General features: G+C 45.8%; 1 protein-coding gene across 23 annotated transcripts in view; it reads right to left on the bottom strand.

The window, feature by feature from the left end:
• Nucleotides 1-24,258, bottom strand: part of amph (amphiphysin) — a 354,942-nt gene that overhangs the window by 23,932 nt on the left and 306,752 nt on the right. For 7 of the 23 annotated variants that reach the window (XM_038809944.1, XM_038809946.1, XM_038809945.1 and 4 more), the window contains 6 exons: nucleotides 15,828-15,890; nucleotides 14,137-14,199; nucleotides 12,450-12,512; nucleotides 10,759-10,821; nucleotides 9,068-9,130; nucleotides 4,467-4,577 (listed from right to left, as the gene is read on the bottom strand). In XM_038809944.1, the coding sequence (XP_038665872.1) occupies nucleotides 4,467-4,577; nucleotides 9,068-9,130; nucleotides 10,759-10,821; nucleotides 12,450-12,512; nucleotides 14,137-14,199; nucleotides 15,828-15,890 (426 nt within the window). The remainder of the gene's footprint in view (nucleotides 1-4,466; nucleotides 4,578-9,067; nucleotides 9,131-10,758; nucleotides 10,822-12,449; nucleotides 12,513-14,136; nucleotides 14,200-15,827; nucleotides 15,891-24,258) is intronic. The other 16 variants (XM_038809951.1, XM_038809964.1, XM_038809968.1 and 13 more) reach the window with 10 other exon arrangements.

Raw genomic sequence — 24,258 nt, 5'->3', positions numbered from 1 at the left:
AGAAGCATTTATCCATACAAAAGCATTCATGATGCCATCTGTTCAGCCTGCTTTTGTTGACATGGTTACCAGATGACTTCATTATGAATTCCTGGCTGAGCTCCAAGAATACATTTAGATCTCAGCAAGCAATGCTTAGAAACTGCAGAGGGGAGTGAAAACAAACCTCGTCTGGTTGACATTTATAGTACGTTGTTATAACCTGTTTCTTTACGGAGTTTTTCACTGCATGTATGTTTATTTACACAAGATTGAGAGGTCTGAATTGGATAAATGCTATTGACACAATGAATGCCTGTGGCTGACGAAACCTTTAAGAGATTATACGTTGAGCCTTTCTTCAAAGCCTATTTTCATTTGTTGTGCCTGTTTCAAAATTATTTCAAAGACTTGTCAGACTTTCCAAAGGCTCATTGGTTCTGTACATAGTGGGTACTGGGAGAATGGGTCGGGGGAATGGAAAGGGCATGGGTATATGACTTTATGAGAGGGCATGGGAATGAGAGTTGCATGGAGCGGGTATATGGGGTAGGCAGAGTGTGAAGGAAGTATGGGGTGAGAGTTTGAGGGCCTGACATTCATTATTGTAATAGGGATGAAATCGAGATACCCAGGGAGACAGGAATGGGGAGGGAGTAGGGGGGGAGGGGGGCAACGTGTGGGGGGGGGGGGGGGGGGGGGGGGGGGCGGAGAAAATGTTTGTGATCGGGTAGGAGGTGGAGAGAGTAAACAACAAAAGGGAGGATGGTGATGGAAGCGGCGGCAGGGAGCCGGTCACGCGCCTGGCACTGACATCACGCACCCTGTATCTGTGCTTTTGGCACAAAATCACATAGGAGAGAGTCCTCCATTTTCTAGCTGTGAACAAGCAAGGTAACGGGATTGTGAAAAACTGAAGATTTTGTTATAAGGAAGAGAAGGCCAGAGACATAAATAGGCAGTGTACTACCTGGCCAGGAACTCACAATTGAACCTGCTGTAGAGAGCTGCTCAGGAGAGTCCATGGTGGGACAAAGCAATGCTAGTGTTAGCTCTGTACAGAGCTCCAGGGCCTCAGGTGAACAGCCAACAAAGAAAAAACTGAAATCGGGAACAAAGCAATATAAAGATGATTTCTTGAGGTATGGCTTTGTTAAATGTGCCAATGCAAATCAGGATGCAAAGCCAATGCATGTTATATGCAGGCAAGGACTGGCAAGTGAGCTAAACGCTCAAAAGCATTTGAAGAGTAACCATGGCGAGTTCAAAGAATGAAGCGAGAATTTAAATCATCAGCTGAAGTCCTTAGGAGAAATGTAACTTTGAATGGCAAAGCAAGTGACATTGTGAGGACCAAGCTTTCTCCCCTGTCGCATTAAAGGTAAGCTAAAATGGTGTGTCGCGAAGAGAGGCTGGCATGGGTACTGAAGGTCGACTGATTGGTAAATGCCGGTTCCGGGGAAAAAGGTTTGAAAAACACTGATCTGGAGTAGATGCAAATGACAGAATTATGAACAAATGCTGTCTGGAAGCAAAACGAGGGACTCATATGTCAGAAAAAAAAGAAAAACAGCCCAGCAAAAGAAAACAAAATGGTCTGAAGCAGAGTTATGATCTGAAATTATTGAACTCAGTTCTGAGTCCGGAAGGCTGTAAGATGCCTAATTGAAAGATGAGGTGCTGTTCCTTGAGCTTTTGTTGAGCTTCACTGGAACATAGCAGGAGACTGAGGGCAGAGAGATCAGACTGGGAGCAAGGTGGAAAATTAAAATAACAGGCAACTTGCAGACTGAATCGTGGGGTGCTGCAAAGAGGATTCAACATTGATCTCAACAACTGCAGACTGTAACCCCTGCCCCATTTTGGTTCCTTTTTCTTTGCTGGTTTTGGTTTCCACTGTGTCTCCAGCCAATGCAATTGGCTGTTCAAAATGGACACCAATACCTATCTCCCCGTATGCATTCATCCGCACATATACAGAGGCCGGTGATACAGGTTGTAGGAGACACAGTGCCGATTGGATCTCTGGATCCTGAAGCCATTCGCCAAGTTTCTGAGCCGTGCTGGGTACAGCCTCCCCATAGTTTCCGGGAATCGGAATGGGCAGGAGTGGGGGGGGGGGGGCTCCTCATGCATCCGGTGACGATCGCAGTTCCGGGACTTGTTGTCGGTGACAGACCCAGATTCAGGGGCAGAGGCTCCAAAGCAGGAGATTAATATTGGCGACCATATAAAGAGACAGCTTCACATTAGTAAAAGTTGTTAACTTGATGCTGCTGGCACTGTAGGGCACGATTCTCCCAAAAGGGAGCAAAGTGCCATAGCAAATGCGTCTAGCCATGTGTTTCCCGGCACTCACATTGAATAAGGGGTCTGAATGGAGAACGCGCGACTGAGGCTCCACATAGCCCCATTTATTACAGTGTGGAGCTCTGCTCACCGGAACTCCCCATTGTAGCGAGAGATCAAGATGTCACTTTTAAATGGTGTCCCAATCTGCGAGGCCCCCGAAACAATCCCCCACCTCCCCCCAAGACCGAACGTAATGTGGGAGGGTTCCCCCCACAAAACTTCTCCCAGTCCTGATGCAAGGTCATTGAGCTGAAATGTTAACCCTGATTCTCTGTCCACAGTTGCTGCCGGTACTGCTGAGTATTTCTAACACTATGTTTTTATTTTAGATGGCCAGCCATTGCAGTGTTTTGCTTTCGTACCTTTATAAGAATGCCTTGGAGCACCAGCATGTTGTATCTTGGAGCAGTGGGATATAGCCCTATAACTGTCGGACTGTTGGAGCAGCAGCCTGTGGTGCCACGGTGTAGTGGGATGTGGCTCTATACCTGCAGGAGTGTTGTCGTGCTTGCACCAGCTTGTAGTGCCATGGTGTGCAGTGACATATGTCCCTATACTGGTGGCACTCTGGATTTTGGTGTTTCTCGGGTATGCCACTGTAAGAAAATGTATTACAGGAGCCAGTGCCTTCTCCACTAGGAAGCAAGGAAAGAACATCAGAGGGAAAGTGAAGTATCCTGCCAGATGGGCGACCACCAGGTAGATTATGAATGAATGGTTTATTAAAGTAAGAAACTATATATGGAGAATGGGATAAAAGCTACCATGTTCCAGGTGTCCAAACTCCTAACTAATTGGGAAACCGTGCACCGCCCCCAAGATTCATAACCTCTGACTCCATTGGCTGATTGGCTCACATGACTCTCCGGGAACCTGCCCCTTTAAAGGGGCACACCATCACAGAAAGTCACTCCCAGGCTACACTCCATCTTTCTTCTTTAGCCATGGGATGTTGGCGAAGGCCTGTCACTTAGCATCCAGTGCAAATAGCATTAAATAAAACAGGCGTTCACCTACTCTTGTTAGCAGCAGTGAAATCACTGCTCCCATGGGTATCCACTTGCCTTTAACTGATTTTATGTGGCACTTGCGAAGAATGACAATTGCGAGCTTGCTCCTGCATTTATGACTGAATTAGGCTCTTGTCTCACTGGCAGCAATTGAAAACTCAGTTTGCTTAGGGTGAACAATTATAATCTTGCCAATGGGACAGGCTGTTGTCCCCAAACCTGACCATAAATGAGTGCCAGGATAAAAAAACTTCTGAACATAAGCATATCCTAAATGCAAGGGTAAGTTGTCCTTCAGATCTATTATTGTAGGGGCAGCACGGTGGCGCAGTGGGTTAGCCCCATTGCCTCACGGAGCTGAGGTCCCAGGTTCGATCCCAGTTCTGGGTCACTGTCCGTATGGAGTTTGCACATTCTCCCCGTGTTTGCATGGGTTTCGCCCCCACAACCCAAAGATGTGCAGGCTAGGTAAATTGGCCGCGCTAAATTGCCCCTTAATTGGAAAAAATGAATTGGGTACGCTAAATTTATATATAAAAAAGATCTATTATTGTTTTGGCTATGGTTATTTGCAGATTTAAGTTTGTCCAAAGTGCAAGTGGTGTCCAAAGCATGCAGTCATAGCCAGGCACACATGTACACTAACATGTACAGGCAGATATTGGTATACACGTATATATGTACATGTGCACACATCCACATTCATACCCCAGACAAAGTGCTTGTTGCTGGGCGGGAGAACAGTGTAGAGAAATAAGTAATTAACTGCTGCGCAATGCATAGTTTGGTTGCATCTGTAAGAACGTGCCCATTGCTGCGGTTCAGGCATTGATTTATGGAGTGATTTCAATGGCAGGAAACTTACAATTGCATTCAGAGAATGAATATTCAAATTGAGCTAATGTTTAAATTAAGATGGAAAACAGATGGTTTGGGGGCTGGAATGGGGAGAAACTTCACAAGTGACACCATGATGAGGGTGAAGAGAAATGGACAAATGTAAAATGAACAGAAAAAAAATAAACATTTCTGCTGTTGAGCAATAACAAAGGAGGTGGCTGGGTGATGGGATGAATGAAGAACTCAATGAATGAAATTGGTCTACAGTCAATCAGTGGGACTCACCACAACTTCCTCTACAGCCGCATTGGGCACAGCAGGGAGAGCATCCGGGGCTGGTTCAGTGACTGCTTCTGGGGCCTTGGGCTCCTCAGCAAGAGTGGGTTCCGTGTTGATCTTTGGAGGGTAGGGTAAGGAAACTGTGTTAGTGGCTTTGAGCACACATGGCAATTAAAAACTCAACATCATATGAGAATGAAACACAAGTCCCATGCAATGAACTGAATTGCTGAATTTTGCTGCATCTCACCAGCAAGGGTCACTGATTTATTGTTTTTCAGCAGATCCAATGCTTACAAATCACATACAGTGGAAACAGGTTTTGAGTTCTTCAGTCAATGTAAACCAGAGTCCCAGCTTTTATCAGCCCCATACACAGATTGACTGAGACTGAAGCAGCCACTGATATAGCACAGCACTTGTACCAAATATTCCACCTCTTGTATAACACTAAGATGTAGCTAAACAATTTTGAAATGCTGGCTTAGTAAGTAAGGATAACAGAAATGCTGAATAATCTGATTCAAGTACTCTTCATCATTCTCAAAGCAGAAATCAAATCAAAGGAAAGAATATCTTTCCAAAGTCTGAATGTCCATTGCACCAGCTTCTAAAACTGAGGAGGATACCATTGGTTGTGAACCAATTTGCTGGGTTTCCCGTGGTTGTATTTAGATAAAATGGTGAATTATTCTTACTGTGGAAGCCACAGCTTACTATCTTGTCTTATTTCACCACTTTGAACTTTCCTACCTCTTAATTTCCTACACAGAAGGAACTTACTTACCCTCCCTAACTACTCCATTACCTATAGTGGGGCGGAGACTCAAGCCCGCCACCATGAACAGAGCCTGGGAGGAGGTGGCAGAGGCGGTCAGTGCTCTCAGCCATACCAGTAGGACTGGCAGGAGTGCTGAAAGAAGGTGGACGACCTCCTTAGGACAGCTCGGGTGAGTCAGCACCTCTGTGCCCCTGGCATCACTCCCGTCCCTCACCCCTCACATAACCTCCCCACCCCCTCAACTACCTTAGAGATCAACTAAAACCCACCTACCTGGATCTCCCTCACATCCCATCCTCCACCAAACCCCAACACATGTATTTTCCTTTTGGCCAGGTGCCTTGCAGACAAGCCATCTGCTACACACAGTGCCACCCCTCCGCCCCTGTAGAACTCGCCTCCATGCGTCTCACCATGTCCTTTATGTGTTTCCGAGGACAAGGTGGCCTATATGCAAAAACCGAGACCTCTTAATCGGCCCATTCAATCCACGGACATTCCTCATTACAATTCTTACCAGAGGCTTATGCCTCCACTCCCATTTACCATCCGCCATCATCCTGCTGCTTTGCCTCCTGTAATACTATCTTAAATCTGGCCCATCCAAGATGGCCCCCCTCTCTGCTCAAGACCACGCTCAGTCTCCAATTCGGCCATGTTACAAATGGGGGGATCCTTACCTGCCATCTCCACCTCCCGCTCCCCCATCTCCCCCCCCCCCCCCCCCCCCCCACCCCCCCTCGCCTGGTCATCTCTCGCTGCCTTCTCCCCAACCTCACCTCCGTTCACCAGCATTACTTGCCAGCATGGCAGCTCCCGCTCAATGCCCCCCCCCTCCCCCAACACACCTCTCCATCCCTCCTTAACCTGTGCAAACAGTCCGCCTACCCACCTGAATGCCCCTCAGCCGGCAACCCCATTCAGCGGGCCCCACTGTGCACACCCCTTACCCGTAAAGAAAAAACACCTAAAATCGCAAATTAACCCCTCCAAAAAGCAAAACCACAGCAGACGACAAGGGGAGGGTGGATTATCCCCTTACAAACTTGTAACTCCCCAAAGAAGAAAGAACTCACTCCCCGGCAATGCACAATAGCCATAATCTCCAACCTTTCCAGATACAACTCCTCCATCTCACACCAGCTCTCAGTTCTCCCGCAGTTTATGGTCCCTTATATAAAGTCATTGGCCTCTTCTGGCATTTCAAAATAGTACTCCTGGTCTTCAAAAGTGACCTCGCTGGGGACAGCACCCCAAACCGAATCTTCCTTCGGTACAACACCGTCTTGACCCTGTTGAATCCAGCACACCTCTTCACCAGCTCCGCACCAATATCCTGGTATATTCAGAAATGATGGGTGGCACAGTGGCTGATAGGTGTCATGAGAATGTCACTTTAAGAAATGTTTGGCTGCTCATGTTACTGCAGTGATGTCAGAGTGTGCGTGGAGCTGAGCTCTGGCTCTGCTTTTTAGTTTCATTTTGAGAAAAGCTTTGGTGTGTCTGTGTTTTTTTAGTTTTGTTTCAGTGTTGGAGCTGAAGCCAGTCAAAGCAGATGTACTGTTGTTCTCGCTGCTTTGAAAAAACTATCTCTTGATCATTTGGTGAATTCAGAATTATAAATGTTCTGATGTGCTTCTGTTAAAAGGTGTTCCTTTTGTCTTCTGGGTGTTGTTTGGGAATTTATTAAGGATTACTTAGTGTATTCTTTGGGGTTGTATTTGAATTAATGGTTGCTAAAATGTTCACTGAACGTTTTAAAAAGGGTAACTTGATTTCATAGAATAAACATTGTTTTGCTTTAAAAAAAATACTTTTCCATTTCTGATGTACCACACCTGTAGCGTGGGCCGCATGCTCCCCATACCACAATCTAGTAAAAGTTGTGGGTCAGGTGAATTCCATGAAACACTTTGGGATTCTCTAAACCCTGGACCATAACACAGGCTTGATGGGCCGAATGGCCTCCATCGGCACTGTAAATTCTATGATTCTGTGATTCCCCTTCCATTCACAGTCTCACCTCTCCCTGGCCCATCGTAGGAACTTCTCCTTTTCAACAAATATGTGCAACAGTACAATGCCTGTGGTGGCTCCCCCTGCTCTCTGCCTCTGCATTAAAGACCTGTGGGCCCTGTCCACCTCTGAGACCTTATCCGGCACCCCCTCCTCCACCAAACCGACCAGCATTCTCAACACATATTTCATGGCGTTCGTACCTTCCACATCCTCTGACAGACCCATAATTTACATGTTTTGCCACCTAGACCTGTTTTCCTCCTCCTCAAAGTTCACTCTCAATGACATGCAGAGGTCCCCCAGGATCCCCACCTCCAGGGACATGATCCAACTGCTCTGATTGGACACCACGTTCTCCACCTCTCATATCATCGTCCCTTGTGCCTTGCAAAGGTGTTACTGCTCCCTCAATGGCCTTCGGCCATTCACCATGCATCTCCTTCTTTTGCTGGCGAAATCTGTCTTTGATGAAGGCCATCAACTGTTCCACCTGGGGCTTTCCAATTGGCGACGGCCCTTCCCCCTCCGCCATTCTCTCAATTGTTGCTGAGCCATATTGCCTCCAATTACTTAGTCAGGTCTATTGCTGGGTCTGTTAGCCAGTAGGCATGCCAATCTTGGGGAGATCCTCTCTCTCTACACCTTCTGCACCACTTTCCTGCCGGAGCTATTCCACTAATGGGTTTAAAGTGTCCAAAACAATGCCTTTGAGCCGGAGTTGTTTTGTATGCGACCATTCACTCTGTGGCGGTCACTGGAAGTCGATCGGTTACAGTGATGTTTAATGGGAATCCGTACCAGCTGAGGTTATTCATGAAAGCCCCGCCTTCTCATCCTTACGCCTTGCCTGAATGTGGTGATCCTACGGTTAAATCATCACCAGTCAGCTCGCCGCCTCAAATTGGAAAGCAGCCTATGGCCATCTGGGACTCTGGCGCTTTACCTTATCTTTTTAGTGGGAACTAGCATCTTAAGGTTAAGAAGCTGCATGTAATCTGTAATTGTTAAGGTCGAAGTTTAAAAGTTTAAATACAATTTTCTTTTGTTTTAATAAAGTTTGTTTTTAAATTATCCAAGTCCTATTCCTTATATTATCATTCCTGGAACGAACCGATCTTTCCGCACCATCTTAAAAATGAAAAATGTTATGGCATCTAGTCCAATCTCATAGCCACTGTTGAGAGCTGACCAGGCATCTGTAACATACTGCCTACTGGGAAATAGAAGATGTAGTTCAAGTCTTCAGCAAGTTGCAAGATTTTGGACTTCATAGGGTTAGGGATTGGGCCTAGGTAGGGTGCTCTTTCAGGAGGGTCGGTACAGACTAGATGGGTCAAATGGCCTACTTCTGCACTGTCGGGATTCTATGGTTCTTCTTCAGAAGGCAGTTCACATTGATATTGAACTGCAGGAGCATGTCGGCCAGACCAGATAAAGATGGCAAGCTTCCTTCCCAAAAGTATATCAGGGAACCAGTTTGTACAGTAATCCAGCAGCTTCATGCTCAATTTTACTGATACCGGTTCTTCCTTTCCATATTTTAAAAGAATAATTGAATTGAAATTCTCAAATTGTAGATTTCAACTCCACTTCAAGTCTGAAGTTTACATTACTCGTCTCGTTACATAATCACTGCACCCAAATCAAACTTGCAGTACAAGATTTACACTTTCTAACATTGCAAACTATGGCAGGATCCAGTTCTTTCAGGAACACTGTGCACCCAGCAGAACCTAAGGTCTGAAGACAGGGCTGCCAAAAATCACATTATGGAATTAGAAAACTCCAGAGAGCAAATGTGACTCACCGCTGTATCAAACACGCTTTGTTTCGCCAGCTCCATGGCTCCCCCAGCGACACCAGCATCCGGCTATAATAAGGCAGCCACATCAAAAGAAAAAGTGTAATTCAGAAGTGGAAAGGAACAGAGGAGGATCATAGATCTCACCAACTCTGAGCCAGGACAGCCATGATTCTGTTAAACTAACCTATGCAATAGCCCTCGAGGGTTAACCAGCAAAACAGGATAAGGAGCAGAGCTGGATGACACATTCGTGCCAGCTGAGGTTATTCATGAAAGCCCCGCATTCTCATCCTTACGCCTTGCCTGAATGTGGTGATCCTACGGTTAAATCATCACCAGTCAGCTCGCCGCCTCAAATTGGAAAGCAGCCTATGGTCATCTGGGACTCTGGCGCTTTACCTTATCTTTTTAGTGGGAACTAGCGTCCTAAGGTTAAGTAGCTGCATGTAATCTGTAATTGTTAAGGACAAAGTTTAAAAGTTTAAATACAATTTTCTTTTGTTTTAATAAAGTTTGTTTTTAAATTATCCAAGTCCTATTTCTTATATTATCATTCCTGGAACGAATCGATCTTTCTGCACCATCTTAAAAATTAAAAATGTTATGGCATCTAGTCCAATCTCATAGCCACTGTTGAGAGCTGACCAGGCATCTGTAACATACTGCCTACTGGGATATAGAAGATGTAGTTCAAGTCTTCAGCAAGTTGCAAGATTTTGGACTTCATTATATTTTTCATGTTCATTCAGAACAAATCAACTATTCGCACTTTCCAAACTTCATATTCAAACAAATGAAAATATAAATCTTTTATCTTTAAAATTAATTATTTGGATGCGGGCATTGCGAGCAAAAGTGGCATTGATTACCCATCCCTAGTTGCCCTTCAAAGGTAGTAAAGAGCCACCTTCTTGAAGTGGTTTGATACAACAGGATTGGGTTACGATGCTACTGGGAAGCACAGTGGTTAGCACTGCTGCCTCACAGCGCCAGGAATTCGGGTTCTATTCCAACCTTAGGTAACTGTGTGGTGTTTGCAAATTCTCGTGTCTCCGGGTGCTCCGGTTTCCTCCCACAGTCTAAAGATGTGCGGGTTAAGTGGATTGGTCATGTTAAATTGCCTCCTAAGAGTCCGAGGTTTGGTATGGTGCTGGTGATAGGGCTAGGGATTGGGCCTAGGTAGGGTGCTCTTTCAGGAGGGTCGGTACAGACTAGATGGGTCAAATGGCCTACTTCTGCACTGTTGGGATTCTATGGTTCTTCTTCAGAAGGCAGTTCACATTGATATTGAACTGCAGGAGCATGTAGGCCAGACCAGATAAAGATGGCAAGCTTCCTTCCCAAAGGTATATCAGGGAACCAGTTTGTACAGTAATCCAGCAGCTTCATGCTCAATTTTACTGATACCGGTTCTTCCTTTCCATATTTTAAAAGAATAATTGAACTGAAATTCTCAAATTGTAGATTTCAACTCCACTTCAAGTCTGAAGTTTACATTACTCGTCTCGTTACATAATCACTGCACCCAAATCAAACTTGCAGTACAAGATTTACACTTTCTAACATTGCAAACTATGGCAGGATCCAGTTCTTTCAGGAACACTGTGCACCCAGCAGAACATAAGGTCTGAAGACAGGGCTGCCAAAAATCACATTATGGAATTAGAAAACTCCAGAGAGCAAATGTGACTCACCGCTGTATCAAACACGCTTTGTTTTGCCAGCTCCATGGCTCCCTCAGCGACACCAGCATCCGGCTATAATAAGGCAGCCACATCAAAAGAAAAAGTGTAAATCAGAAGCGGAAAGGAACATAGGAGGATAATATATCTCACCAACTCTGAGCCAGGACAGCCATGATTCTGTTAAACTAACCTATGCAATAGCCCTCGAGGGTTAACCAGCAAAACAGGATAAAGAGCACAGCTAGATGAAACTTTCGTACCAGCTGAGGTTATTCATGAAAGCCCCGCCTTCTCATCCTTACGCCTTGCCTGAATGTGGTGGTCCTACGGTTAAAGCTTCACCAGTCAGCTAGCCGCCTCAAATTGGAAAGCAGCCTATGGTCATCTGGGACTCTGGCGCTTTACCTTATCTTTTAAGTGGGAACTAGCGTCTTAAGGTTAAGAAGCTGCATGTAAGCTGTAATTGTTAAGGTCGAAGTTTAAAAGTTTAAATACAATTTTCTTTTGTTTTAATAAAGCTTGTTTTTAAATTATCCAAGTCCTATTTCTTATATTATCATTCCTGGAACGAACCGATCTTTCCGCACCATCTTAAAAATTAAAAATGTTATGGCATCTAGTCCAATCTCATAGCCACTGTTGAGAGCTGACCAGGCATCTGTAACATACTGCCTACTGGGAAATAGAAGATGCAGTTCAAGTCTTCAGCAAGTTGCAAGATTTTTGACTTCATTATATATTTCATGTTCATTCAGAACAAATCAACTATTCGCACTTTCCAAACTTCATATTCAAAAAAATGAAAATATAAATCTTTTATCTGTAAAGTTAATTATTTGGATGCGGGCATTGCGAGCAAAAGTGGCATTGATTACCCATCCCTAGTTGCCCTTCAAAGGTAGTAAAGAGCCACCTCCTTGAAGTGGTTTGATACAACAGGATTGGGTTACGATGCTACTGGGAAGCACAGTGGTTAGCACTGCTGCCTCAAAGCACCAGGGATTCGGGTTCTATTCCAACCTCAGGTAACTGTGTAGTGTTCGCAAATTCCCGTGTCTCCGGGTGCTCCGGTTTCCTCCCACAGTCTAAAGATGTGCGGGTTAAGTGGATTGGTCATGTTAAGTTGCCTCCTAAGGGTCCAAGGTTTGGTATGGTGCTGGTGATAGGGCTAGGGATTGGGCCTAGGTAGGGTGCTCTTTCAGGAGGGTCGGTACAGACTAGATGGGTCAAATGGCCTACTTCTGCACTGTCGGGATTCTATGGTTCTTCTTCAGAAGGCAGTTCACATTGATATTGAACTGCAGGAGCATGTAGGCCAGACCAGATAAAGATGGCAAGCTTCCTTCCAAAAAGTATATCAGGGAACCAGTTTGTACAGTAATCCAGCAGCTTCATGCTCAATTTTACTGATACCAGTTCTTCCTTTCCATATTTTAAAAGAGTAATTGAATTCAAATTCTCAAATTGTAGATTTCAACTCCACTACAAGTCTGAAGTTTACATTACTCATCTTGTTACATAATCACTGCACCCAAATCAAACTTGCAGTACAAGATTTACACTTTCTAACATTGCAAACTATGGCAGGATCCAGTTCTTTCAGGAACACAGTGCACCCAGCAGAACTTAAGGTCTGAAGGCAGGGCTGCCAAAAATCACATTATGGAATTAGAAAACTCCAGAGAGCAAATGTGACTCACCGCTGTATCAAACACGCTTTGTTTTGCCAGCTCCATGGCTCCCTCAGCGACACCAGCATCTGGCTATAATAAGGCAGCCACATCAAAAGAAAAAGTGTAAATCAGAAGCGGAAAGGAACATAGGAGGATCATATATCTCACCAACTCTGAGCCAGGACAGCCATGATTCTATTAAACTAACCTATGCAATAACCCTCGAGGGTTATCCAGCAAAACAGGATAAGGAGCACAGCTGGATGAAACTTACGTACCAGCTGAGGTTATTCATGATCTCAGCCTTCTCATCCTTACGCCTTCCCTGAATGTGGTGGTCCTATGGTTAAATCATCACCAGTCAGCTAGCCGCCTCAAATTGGAAAGCAGCCTATGGCCATCTGGGACTCTGGCGCTTTACCTTATCTTTTTAGTGGGAACTAGCGTCTTAAGGTTAAGAAGCTGCATGTAATCTGTAATTGTTAAGGTCGAAGTTTAAAAGTTTAAATACAATTTTCTTTTGTTTAATAAGTTTGTTTTTAAATTATCCAAGTCCTATTTCTTATATTATCATTCCTGGAACGAACCGATCTTTCCGCACCATCTTAAAAATGAAAAATGTTATGGCATCTAGTCCAATCTCATAGCCACTGTTGAGAGCTGACCAGGCATCTGTAACATACTGCCTACTGGGAAATAGAAGATGCAGTTCAAGTCTTCAGTAAGTTGCAAGATTTTGGACTTCCTTATATTTTTCATGTTCATTCAGAACAAATCAACTATTCACACTTTCCAAACTTCATATTCAAAAAAATGAAAATATAAATCTTTTATCTTTAAAATTAATTATTTGGATGCAGGCATTGCGAGCAAAAGTGGCATTGATTACCCATCCCTAGTTTCCCTTCAAAGATACTAAAGAGCCACCTCCTTGAAGTGGTTTGATACAACAGGATTGGGTTACGATGCTACTGGGAAGCACAGTGGTTAGCACTGCTGCCTCACAGCGCCAGGGATTCGGGTTCTATTCCAACCTCAGGTAACTGTGTAGTGTTTGCAAATTCTCGTGTCTCCGGGTGCTCCGGTTTCCTCCCACAGTCTAAAGATGTGCGGGTTAAGTGGATTGGTCATGTTAAATTGCCTCCTAAGGGTCCAAGGTTTTGTATGGTGTTGGTGATAGGGATAGGGATTGGGCCTATGTAGGGTGCTCTTTCAGGAGGGTCGGTACAGACTAGATGGGTCAAATGGCCTACTTCTGCACTGTCGGGATTCTATGGTTCTTCTTCAGAATGCAGTTCACATTGATATTGAACTGCAGGAGCATGTCGGCCAGACCAGATAAAGATGGCAAGCTTCCTTCCCAAAAGTATATCAGGGAACCAGTTTGTACAGTAATCCAGCAGCTTCATGCTCAATTTTACTGATACCAGTTCTTCCTTTCCATATTTTAAAAGAATAATTGAATTCAAATTCTCAAATTGTAGATTTCAACTCCACTTCAAGTCTGAAGTTTACATTACTCGTCTCGTTACATAATCACTACACCCAAAGCAAACTTGCAGTACAAGATTTATACTTTCTAACATTGCAAACTATGGCAGGATCCAGTTCTTTCAGGAACACTGTGCACCCAGCAGAACATAAGGTCTGAAGACAGGGCTGCCAAAAATCACATTATGGAATTAGAAAACTCCAGAGAGCAAATGTGACTCACCGCTGTATCAAACACGCTTTGTTTTGCCAGCTCCATGGCTCCCCCAGCGACACCAGCATCCGGCTATAATAAGGCAGCCACATCAAAAGAAAAAGTGTAAATCAGAAGCGGAAAGGAACATAGGAGGATCATATATCTCACCAACTCTGAGTCAGGACAGCCATGATTCTGTTAAACTAACCTATGCAATAGCCCTCGAGGGTTAACCAGCAAAACAGGATAAGGAGCAGAGCTGGATGAAACTTTCGTACCAGCTGAGGTTATTCATGAAAGCCCCGCCTTCTCATTCTTACGCCTTGCCTGAATGTGGTGGTCCTACGGTTAAATCATCACCAGTCAGCTAGCCGCCTCAAATTGGAAAGCAGCCTATGGCCATCTGGGACTCTGGCGCTTTACCTTATCTTTTTAGTGGGAACTAGCGTCTTAAGGTTAAGAAGCTGCATGTAATCTGTAATTGTTAAGGTCGAAGTTTAAAAGTTTAAATACAATTTTCTTTTGTTTTAATAAAGTTTGTTTTTAAATTATCCAAGTCCTATTTCTTATATTATCATTCCTGGAACGAATCGATCTTTCCGCACCATCTTAAAACTTAAAAATGTTATGGCATCTAGTCCAATCTCATAGCCACTGTTGAGAGCTGACCAGGCATCTGTAACATACTGCCTACTGGGAAATAGAAGATGCAGTTCAAGTCTTCAGCAAGTTGCAAGATTTTGGACTTCATTATATATTTCATGTTCATTCAGAACAAATCAACTATTCACACTTTCCAAACTTCATATTCAAAAAAATGAAAATATAAATCTTTTATCTTTAAAATTAATTATTTGGATGCGGGCATTGCGAGCAAAAGTGGCATTGATTACCCATCCCTAGTTGCCCTTCAAAGGTAGTAAAGAGCCACCTTCTTGAAGTGGTTTGATACAACAGGATTGGGTTACAATGCTACTGGGAAGCACAGTGGTTAGCACTGCTGCCTCACAGCACCAGGGATTCGGGTTCTATTCCAACCTCAGGTAACTGTGTGGTGTTTGCAAATTCTCGTGTCTCCGGGTGCTCCGGTTTCCTCCCACAGTCTAAAGATGTGCGGGTTAAGTGGATTGGTCATGTTAAATTGCCTCCTAAGGGTCCAAAGTTTGGTATGGTGCTGGTGATAGGGCTAGGGATTGGGCCTAGGTAGGGTGCTCTTTCAGGAGGGTCGGTACAGACTAGATGGGTCAAATGGCCTACTTCCGCATTGTCGGGATTCTATGGTTCTTCTTCAGAAGGCAGTTCACATTGATATTGAACTGCAGGAGCATGTCGGCCAGACCAGATAAAGATGGCAAGCTTCCTTCCCAAAAGTATATCAGGGAACCAGTCTGTACAGTAATCCAACAACTTCATGCTCAATTTTACTGATACCAGTTCTTCCTTTCCATATTTTAAAAGAATAATTGAATTCAAATTCTCAAATTGTAGATTTCAACTCCACTTCAAGTCTGAAGTTTACATTACTCGTCTCTTTGCATAATCACTACACCCAAATCAAACTTGCAGTACCAGATTTACACTTTCTAACATTGCAAACTATGGCAGGATCCAGTTCTTTCAGGAACACTGTGCACCCAGCAGAACATAAGGTCTGAAGACAGGGCTGCCAAAAATCACATTATGGAATTAGAAAACTCCAGAGAGCAAATGTGGCTCACCGCTGTATCAAACACGCTTTGTTTCGCCAGCTCCATGGCTCCCTCAGCGACACCAGCATCCGGCTATAATAAGGCAGCCACATCAAAAGAAAAAGTGTAAATCAGAAGCGGAAAGGAACATAGGAGGATAATATATCTCACCAAGTCTGAACTAGGACAGCCATGATTCTGTTAAACTAACCTATGCAATAGCCCTCGAGGGTTAACCAGCAAAACAGGATAAGGAGCACAGCTGGATGAAACTTTCATCTGTCAGAAGCTCCATTAATATTTAAATGCACAAGCTCCAGCACTGTACTATCCTCAGGAATCTTTAGTCAGGGACAACAGGCCTCCAAAAAGATAAAATACGATTGAGTATCGGAATTGATGGCATATACATCTAAATCAAAGACTTTGGCTTCAACCCAAATCCCACAATTTAAATATAACATAATACTTTCACATAACACTGAGGGAGGGTTACATTGTTGCAGCTTCTGTTTAATGGATGAGACATTGGCCCCCAAACCAGTGGCGTGCAGAGGTCTGGTGATGCCCGGGGCAAATCTTGATTGTCTGCCCCAAAGACTCAAGTATAAGGCCTAATATACTGAGAAATATTATGAGAAAGGAAAACATTTTGAATATATAAACACAGATGAAACATGAAATAAACGCTTTATTCGATTTTAATATAAATCAATCAAATTTATTAAGTTCTTTTCCCCAAATGATACCTCCTGTCACAAAACACCTGAACTACTTCACTTTTTACATCAGCTGTGAGAAATTCTTTTTCAATGCTTATTAAAGCCAGGTTGGTCAGTCGCTCCTGTGACATAGAAGACCTCAGATATGTTTTTATTAATTTCAGTTTTGAAAATGACCTTTCACAGCTTGCGACTGAAAATGCGATTGTAAGCAGTAATCTGTATGAAACACACAGCTTCAGAAAGACATCCCTCCCATACTGCAGTAAAGACTCCAGAGCATCTTTAGGGTCAGGGGGAACTCTATTCCCTCCAGCTCGAAGGAGCATCACAAAATCAATAATTTTGTCATATAACTGAATTGCAACCACATCATTGTCATTATAATTTGCAAAGTCTGAACATTCCTTTTTAATTTCTCTCTTTCTTGTTCATCTTCAATCACTCCTGAATTCAAGTTCAGAAGAAAAGAAAATCGGTCACTGAGTCTTTGAAGACGGACACTGCGGTCTTCAATTTCAGTTTTTAATCTGTTCACAATCTCTACCATTACTCTATTCATTTCTTCTTGTGCCGTCAGTCCACTATCTCTTGCTGACTCTCCAGGCATTATTCTTCTTCTCCTTGTCATACAATTGGTATTGCCCAATTTTGACAATATTCATTGGCTAAATCTATTGCATTGTGGATAATTTCGTCATTCTTCAAATTCAAGATATGAATAAGTCCTCTCAGATCACAAGAAGCTTCATGGAACCCCATTTACGGATCCTGCAAACGTTTGAGACTTATCCACTGATAAAACTGAGTACCAAAAATTAATAAAGCTATAAACGGGAACTGTTGAATAGAGTTCAGTAGCGATCCTGCATCAGATTTAGTTTCCCTTGAAAATTCTCCTTCCAGCAGGTGTTGAAGGCTTGCAATAACGTTGTCACACTCTTCGTGGATTACTTGCACAGCATCATGGCTGGAACTCCATCTTGTGTCACACTGTCTTTTCACAGTCCGAGTGACAAATGATTTTAACACTTCCCAACGAGAAGTAGATGAAGAAAAAAAAGTAGAGTTTTTCTAGAATGCCAAAAAATGTAACAACAACAGGTTGCACCTCACTTGCATGGACACAGGACAAATTGAGGCTGTGGTTCTCGCAGTTCACAAACACAGCTTTTGGGTTAACTTCAAGAATTTTTTGTTGAACACCTCCTCTCACTCCAGCCATAACTGCTGCGTTATCATATGCTTGACCACGACAGTCATTCATGGAAATTTTGTCTTCTTCCAATTTTTCCTGAATTTTATTTACTGCATCTTTCTGGTTGACTTGAAAAAATCCCAGAAATGTCTCCTTTATTTCTACTTTTCTGTTTTCATCAATATGAACGTAACGCAGAATTTCAGAAACCTGATCTTCATGGGCAATATCAGGAGTTGAATCCAGCATTATGCTAAAATATTTTGCGTCCTTAATTTTGGAAATTATATTTTTCTTGACAGTTTCACCAAGAAGATTGATTATTTTGTTTTGAATTCTGTTGGACAAGTAGGTGACACTTTTTGGTTTCTCTTTCCCTCTCTGCAAGTGTTTTGCTAAGATGTCATCATATTTGGCCAAAAGTCTGATTGCTGCTAGAACGTTTCCTGTATTTTCACTGACTGTCTCCCCTGGCTCTGATAACCCAGATATTCCTTCTCCTCGATGTCCACGATAGGCCAGATTCTGTTTTGCCAGACAGGATATAACCTCGACAATCCGTTCAGTTATAGCTTTCCATCTTTTCTTTTCAGCAGACATTTGCTGTTGAAGTTCAGCATCTATCGTAGTTGAATGATGGAGTCGAACTACAAGGTTCAGGTATTCCCTCATGTGAGCTCTATGAGAAGGGCTTTTCTCATGGTCAGGTATTGTTGGATTTAATTTTCTCCAAGTGGAGAAACCGTCTTCCTTTCCAAAATTTGACACAGACAACAAATGCTCCTTTGAAAACAAAAAGCAAACAAAACTAGCATACTTTCCGATATGGAGAGTATAACAACCATTTTCTCTCCACAATTTCTCCGTTTGTGGAAACTTTATCAAACCACTGTTTGGAAAATGATCTCCCATCCTTCTCAGCAAATGGACCACTTTTATTCTGATATCTTTCAGGGCCATGTTGTAATATTGTCATCTTCAAATGATCTGGAATTGGTTTCTTCAAACAGCCAAAATCGCTTCTTTGCAAAAATATGCAAATATCTTCTTTATTTTCTTCACATGGATCATCATCCTGACAACGAGACTGAGGAGAGAGAGTATTATGTTCTGACCGAGCTGAATCCGTATCAGAAAAATCCTTCTCTGCACCCACATCATCTTTTATTTCTCCAGGTTCTCCTACTTCTTTACTTCTTTTTATCCATGCATCTAATGCCCCTCTTTGATGGGACTCTTCTTCGACTCTGGCCCTCTTTTTTTTCCTGTTCTGTGCTCCACTCGGTTGTACACGAAATACTCGTAACATTTCATTTTCTATCTCAAAACCGTAAGACGCATGAGAAAATGGGAAGAAAATGGTAAACAATCGGTCAGTTGCAGACGGATAAACCATATTTCATTTCTTTGTTCCTTCGTATCAAATTATTTCACACTGATTCTCCACTGATAATTTTGTGCAATTTATATCATAGACTTGCAAATTAGTGGTATCTGTATTCGAATATTAGCATGTTAAGGAATAAATGTCTCCTATTCCGAGATTAAATGCCATAGCAGTCCTCTGATCATCCAGGCTTCACTCTTACTACATCCCACGTAAATATTTCATTAAATATCGCCAGAAAACCTATAAAAAACCGTAGTTGCCCCGTTCTAGGTAAATCTAGATGCACAAAAAGCTGAAGAAAAGACGAGTTATGACTCGAGGAAACGCAGGAACGAACAGCCACGTCTGCTTGTTGCTTTTGATGGTTGCACCACGTACATCATGCGCATGCGTGTGGGGGGGATGGGGAGAAGGACCATTTTCTCTAGACAGAAAGGGTACACCATGTTAAAGGAATAAAGGGCTAACAACTGCCTCTGCAGTGTGGTGAGCCTCCAAAAATTGATTTATCACCGCTGAAATTTTAAAATTACTATCTTATTTCCTTCTCTGGGGCAGCACGGTGGCCTAGTGGTTAGCACAACCGCCTCACGGATCTGAGGTCCCAGGTTCGATCCCGGCTCTGGGTCAATGTCCGTGTGGAGTTTGCACATTCTCCCCGTGTCTGCGTTGGTTTCGCCCCCACAACCCAAAAAATGTACAGAGTAGGTGAATTGGCCATGCTAAATTTCCCCTTAATTGAAAAAAATAATTGGGTAATCTAAATTAAAAAAAAAAATATTTATTTTTAAAAAAAAAATTTTTTTTTTTTTAAAAAAAAAATTTTTTTTTTTCCCTTCTCTGATTGGATGCCCCCATCCAATGGATGCCCGGGGCCAAAGCACCGTCGGCCCCCCCCTCTGCACGCCACTGCCCCAAACCCCCAACTGTCTGCTCAAGCCATTGTATAGATGCTATGGCATTACTCATAGAGAACCATGGAATTCTTGAGACATCATGCCCAATGTTCAATTCTCACATGCAAATATCGAATCAGATCAACTGGTCAGACATCCTTGGAGCTGTTTATGGGATCTGACCATGTGCAAGCTAGTGGCAGTGCTTATAGCGTTTTTTATTCTTTCGTGAAATGTGAGCAAGCTTGGCAAGGCTAATTGCCCTTGAGAAGATGGCGATGAGTTGTCCCCTGGGGCCCCGCAGTCTATCTGGTGTAGATACATCTATTATGAAGGGTATGCCTGTGTTAGGGTCACCCTGTTAGGAAGGGAGTTCGAGAATCTTTACCCAGTGACAGTGAATAAACGGCGATTTAGTTTTCAAAGTCTGTGGCTTGTGCCTTATATTTAAACTTTTAAACTTCGACTGGTGGTGGTGTTCCTGTGGTTAGAGTTTGGAGAGGGGCTGGCAAGTGTTGGGGACAGGGGCAGTGAAAGTGGGGAGAGGTTTGCTGAGTGGCGTTCTGGTTCAGGGCACAGGAGAGGGCTGGCAGGGGCCTTGGAGCAGCGCATTGAGCGGGACGCAAAACCACCACCGGTGCAGGTAAAATATCCAACAGAACATTTGGAAGACGAGGAAGGGACAGAATGCATGGGAGAAAGTGGCTGAGCGAGAGACATCACCAGTAGCGCAGGTGCAAATCAGTACTGGAACCGGCTGATGGGGACACACCAATGGTGCCTGCCATGAAAGAAACAATGGCTGGGATTCTCCGACCCAGCGCCTGAACGGAGAATCCCCAGGGGGAAGCGTGAATCCCGCCCCGCTGCCCTGACGCCAGCTTCCCTATTCTCCGGCGCCGTTTTACGGGCGTCAGTGGGATCGCCTGCATGCCGGTCGGGGGCCGTTGATAGTGGCCCCCCCTGCCGATTCTCCGGGCCCCGATGGGCCAAGTGGCTGACAAGTTTTGCCCAGTCCCGCCAGCTTGGATTACTCACCTCACACAAGGCGGGACCTGAAAGGTAAATGTGCGAGGGTTGTCCTGGAGGGGGAGCGGCCCCCATGGTGGCCTGGCCCGCGATAGGGGCCTACTGATCGGTGGGCAGGCTGGTCCTACTTTACACCGTGTCGTGCCCCTGTAGGGCTCCGCCATATTGCCCGGGGACCGGTGCGGAGAAGGGAACCTCCACACATACGCGGAAATATGCCGACTGTTCTGCGCATGCGCGAACCCGTGTGGGCTGTACGGCGCCAGCTGGAGCTGCGGGAACCACTCCGGCAGCAACCTAGCCCCCTAGAAAGGTGAGAATCCCTTACTTTCAGGGACCGTTGACGCCCAAGTGGCTGGCGCTGGTTTTCACACTGGCGTGGGGACATAGCCACATAGCCGCATTATTAGAGAATCCCGCCCAACATCTTTACAGCGGATTCAGTGCAAGCCGAGTGTACATGTTTAACTATCTGGGATGGCCACTTCCAGAATACAACTTGGATGATTGCAATGACTATAGGGAAATGTGGACAATGTTAGGAAAGCGGGCAGGCACAGAGCCTGGATGCGTATTGAGAAGGCAACTCCCAGATGAGACTGAAACTGTAGGTCAATTAACATATTGATGGCCCATCTCCGGTGTTGCTCGTTTTACTGGAGTGTGATTAACACGCCTCCGTTTAAAGGCCGTGTGCTTAACATTACTATGGCTCTGTATGTGTAATTATGCTCGGAGTCGCCAGGTGCCGTATTGAGACACCGTCACAAGTATATCAAGGTCAGGTTCAAAGTAATAAATCCATACACCGATTAGTAAGTCCAAACGATTGGTGTTTATTATAACAAATATAATAAATACACATGCATACGCTAAAGAGACTAACTTATTTCTAATACTAAACAACTAAATACTTATCTAGACAGGAACAGGCAAGGTCAGGGAGCAAGGCCTTCGTCCCATTCTTGGTCTGTAACTTTCTGATTCGGCAAAGTTGTCAAGGGCTAGCAAGGTCTGGATCACGTAGTGATCGTTGTGTTGGCACTTACAGTTCGATGGCTGATGCTCAACGGCCGGTGATGAAACTGGAGTCAGGATGCGATGGAGCAGATCTGGGCCGGAGTCTGGAAGCAACAGACCGAGTCATGTGCTTGACCTTCTCTTTATAGGTCCTAGAAGTCCGTGCCCCTTGGGGCGGGCTCTTTCACCTGCTAGGTATCGATTGGGTCTTTCCCAATCGATATCATTCGAATTCCCCTATCCTGGGGTCGTTTCTCGATGTTTGGGGCGGTCCCTACGGCTCTTTGTTTTGGTTGCTTTGGCGCCATTCTGTCTGGGCGTCTACGGAAAAGTATCCATTGATACTTAAATGTTTCTATTGTACCTGAGCCTAAGCCGGGATCACCTCATTAATATGCAGATCTGTTTCCCATTTGCACCTTTGGCTGAAACTCTGCAACTCTTTGGAAACTGGTTTCTGTACATGCAAAATGCAAAACAGTCTTTTGCAAGCTGTGTGTCCTCACTATGACTGTTTTTCCCTGCAGTTCTATGCAGTTCTCCATTTTGTAGCCCAGTGTCCATCTTAGATGGCTACACCGGGAACAAAAGAATGACACTTAAGTAACCGATACTATTGCAGACACCCCGGTGCCAGAAAGACACAAACAAAGCAAGGCCAACGGCCACCTAGGACACGCCCAGCCATCAGGGCACTCACCCCTTTATTGGTCAAGATCAATACGAGTGATCAAGATATGGCCCAATTGGACTTGACTTCCGGGCGGCGAGCGAGGAGGTCGCAGGGAGAGGGGCTCCCGCAAGCGGTGGACAGCAGGAGGAACAGCCCCCCCCCGACAGGCCGGACGGCGGAGGAGCCGGAGCGGGAGCCGAGGAGACGGAGCCGAGGAGCCGGGGAGCCGGGGAGCCGAGGAGCCGAGGAGCCGGGGAGCCGAGGAGCCGAGGAGCCGGGGAGCCGAGGAGCCGAGGAGCCGGGGAGCCGAGGAGCCGAGGAGCCGAGGAGCCGGGGAGCCGGGGAGCCGAGGAGCCGAGGAGCCGGGGCGGAGGAGCCGAGGAGCCGAGGAGCCGGAGCGGGAGCCGAGGAGCCGGAGCCGAGGAGCCGGAGCGGGAGCGGAGGAGCCGGAGCGGAGGAGCCGGAGCGGCGACAGGGGGGCCCAACAGCAGCAGGTCCATCCCCTCTCCCTCCCCCCCCCCCCCCACGCGGGCCAGGAGCGGTGCGGCGGCGGCCCCTCTTCTCTCCCCCCCCCCCCCCACGCGACCCAGGAGCGGTGCGGCGGCGGCGGCCCCTCTTCTCTCCCCCCCCCCCCCCCCCCCCACGCGGGCCAGGAGCGGTGCGGCGGCGGCGGCCCCTCTTCTCCCCCCCCCCCCCCCCGCGCGGGCCAGGAGCGGTGCGGCGGCGGCGGCCCCTCTTCTCCCCCCCCACCCCCCCCCACGCGGGCCAGGAGCGGTGCGGCGGCGGCGGCCCCTCTTCTCCCCCCCCCCCCCCCCCACGCGGGCCAGGAGCGGTGCGGCGGCGGCGGCCCCTCTTCTCTTTCCCCCCCCCCCAGCCAGCAGCGGGGACCCCCCCCCCCCCCCCCCAGCCAGCAGCGGGGACACAACCCCCCCCCCCCCCCAGCCAGCAGTGGGACACAACCCCCCCCCCCCCCCCCCCAGCCAGCAGCGGGGACACAACCCCCCCCCCCCCAGCCAGCAGCGGGGACACAACCCCCCCCCCAGCCAGCAGCGGGGACACAACCCCCCCCCCCCCCCAGCCAGCAGCGGGGACACAACCCCCCCCCCCCAGCCAGCAGCGGGACACAACCCCCCCCCAGCCAGCAGCGGGGACCCCCCCCCAACCAGCAGTGGGGACCCCCCCCCCAACCAGCAGCGACCACCGGCCCACTCGCCCCTCCCCCCCCCCCCCCCCAACTGCTGTGACCACCACGTGGCAAAGACAAAGGGACTCTCTCTCCTGGTTGAGTGGGGAAAAAAAGAAAAAAGAGACTTGTATTTCTGTTCTTCCCAAAAGAAAACTGGTAAAGAGAAAAGGGGTAGGGGAAATAAATTTAAAAAAAAAATATATATATATATATATATATATATACATATATAGATATATAATAATAAATAAAATAAAAATAGGGTGCGGAAAAGGGGGAAAAAGAAGAACAAGGAGAGAAGAAAAGATGAAGGGGAAGGGGGAGAAAAAAGTGCCAGAAAGGAGCCA

Source organism: Scyliorhinus canicula, chromosome 10 (assembly GCF_902713615.1).
Source record: "Scyliorhinus canicula chromosome 10, sScyCan1.1, whole genome shotgun sequence".
Classification (NCBI taxonomy): Eukaryota; Metazoa; Chordata; class Chondrichthyes; order Carcharhiniformes; family Scyliorhinidae; genus Scyliorhinus; species Scyliorhinus canicula.
This window is presented reverse-complemented; position numbering and strand designations above follow the sequence as displayed.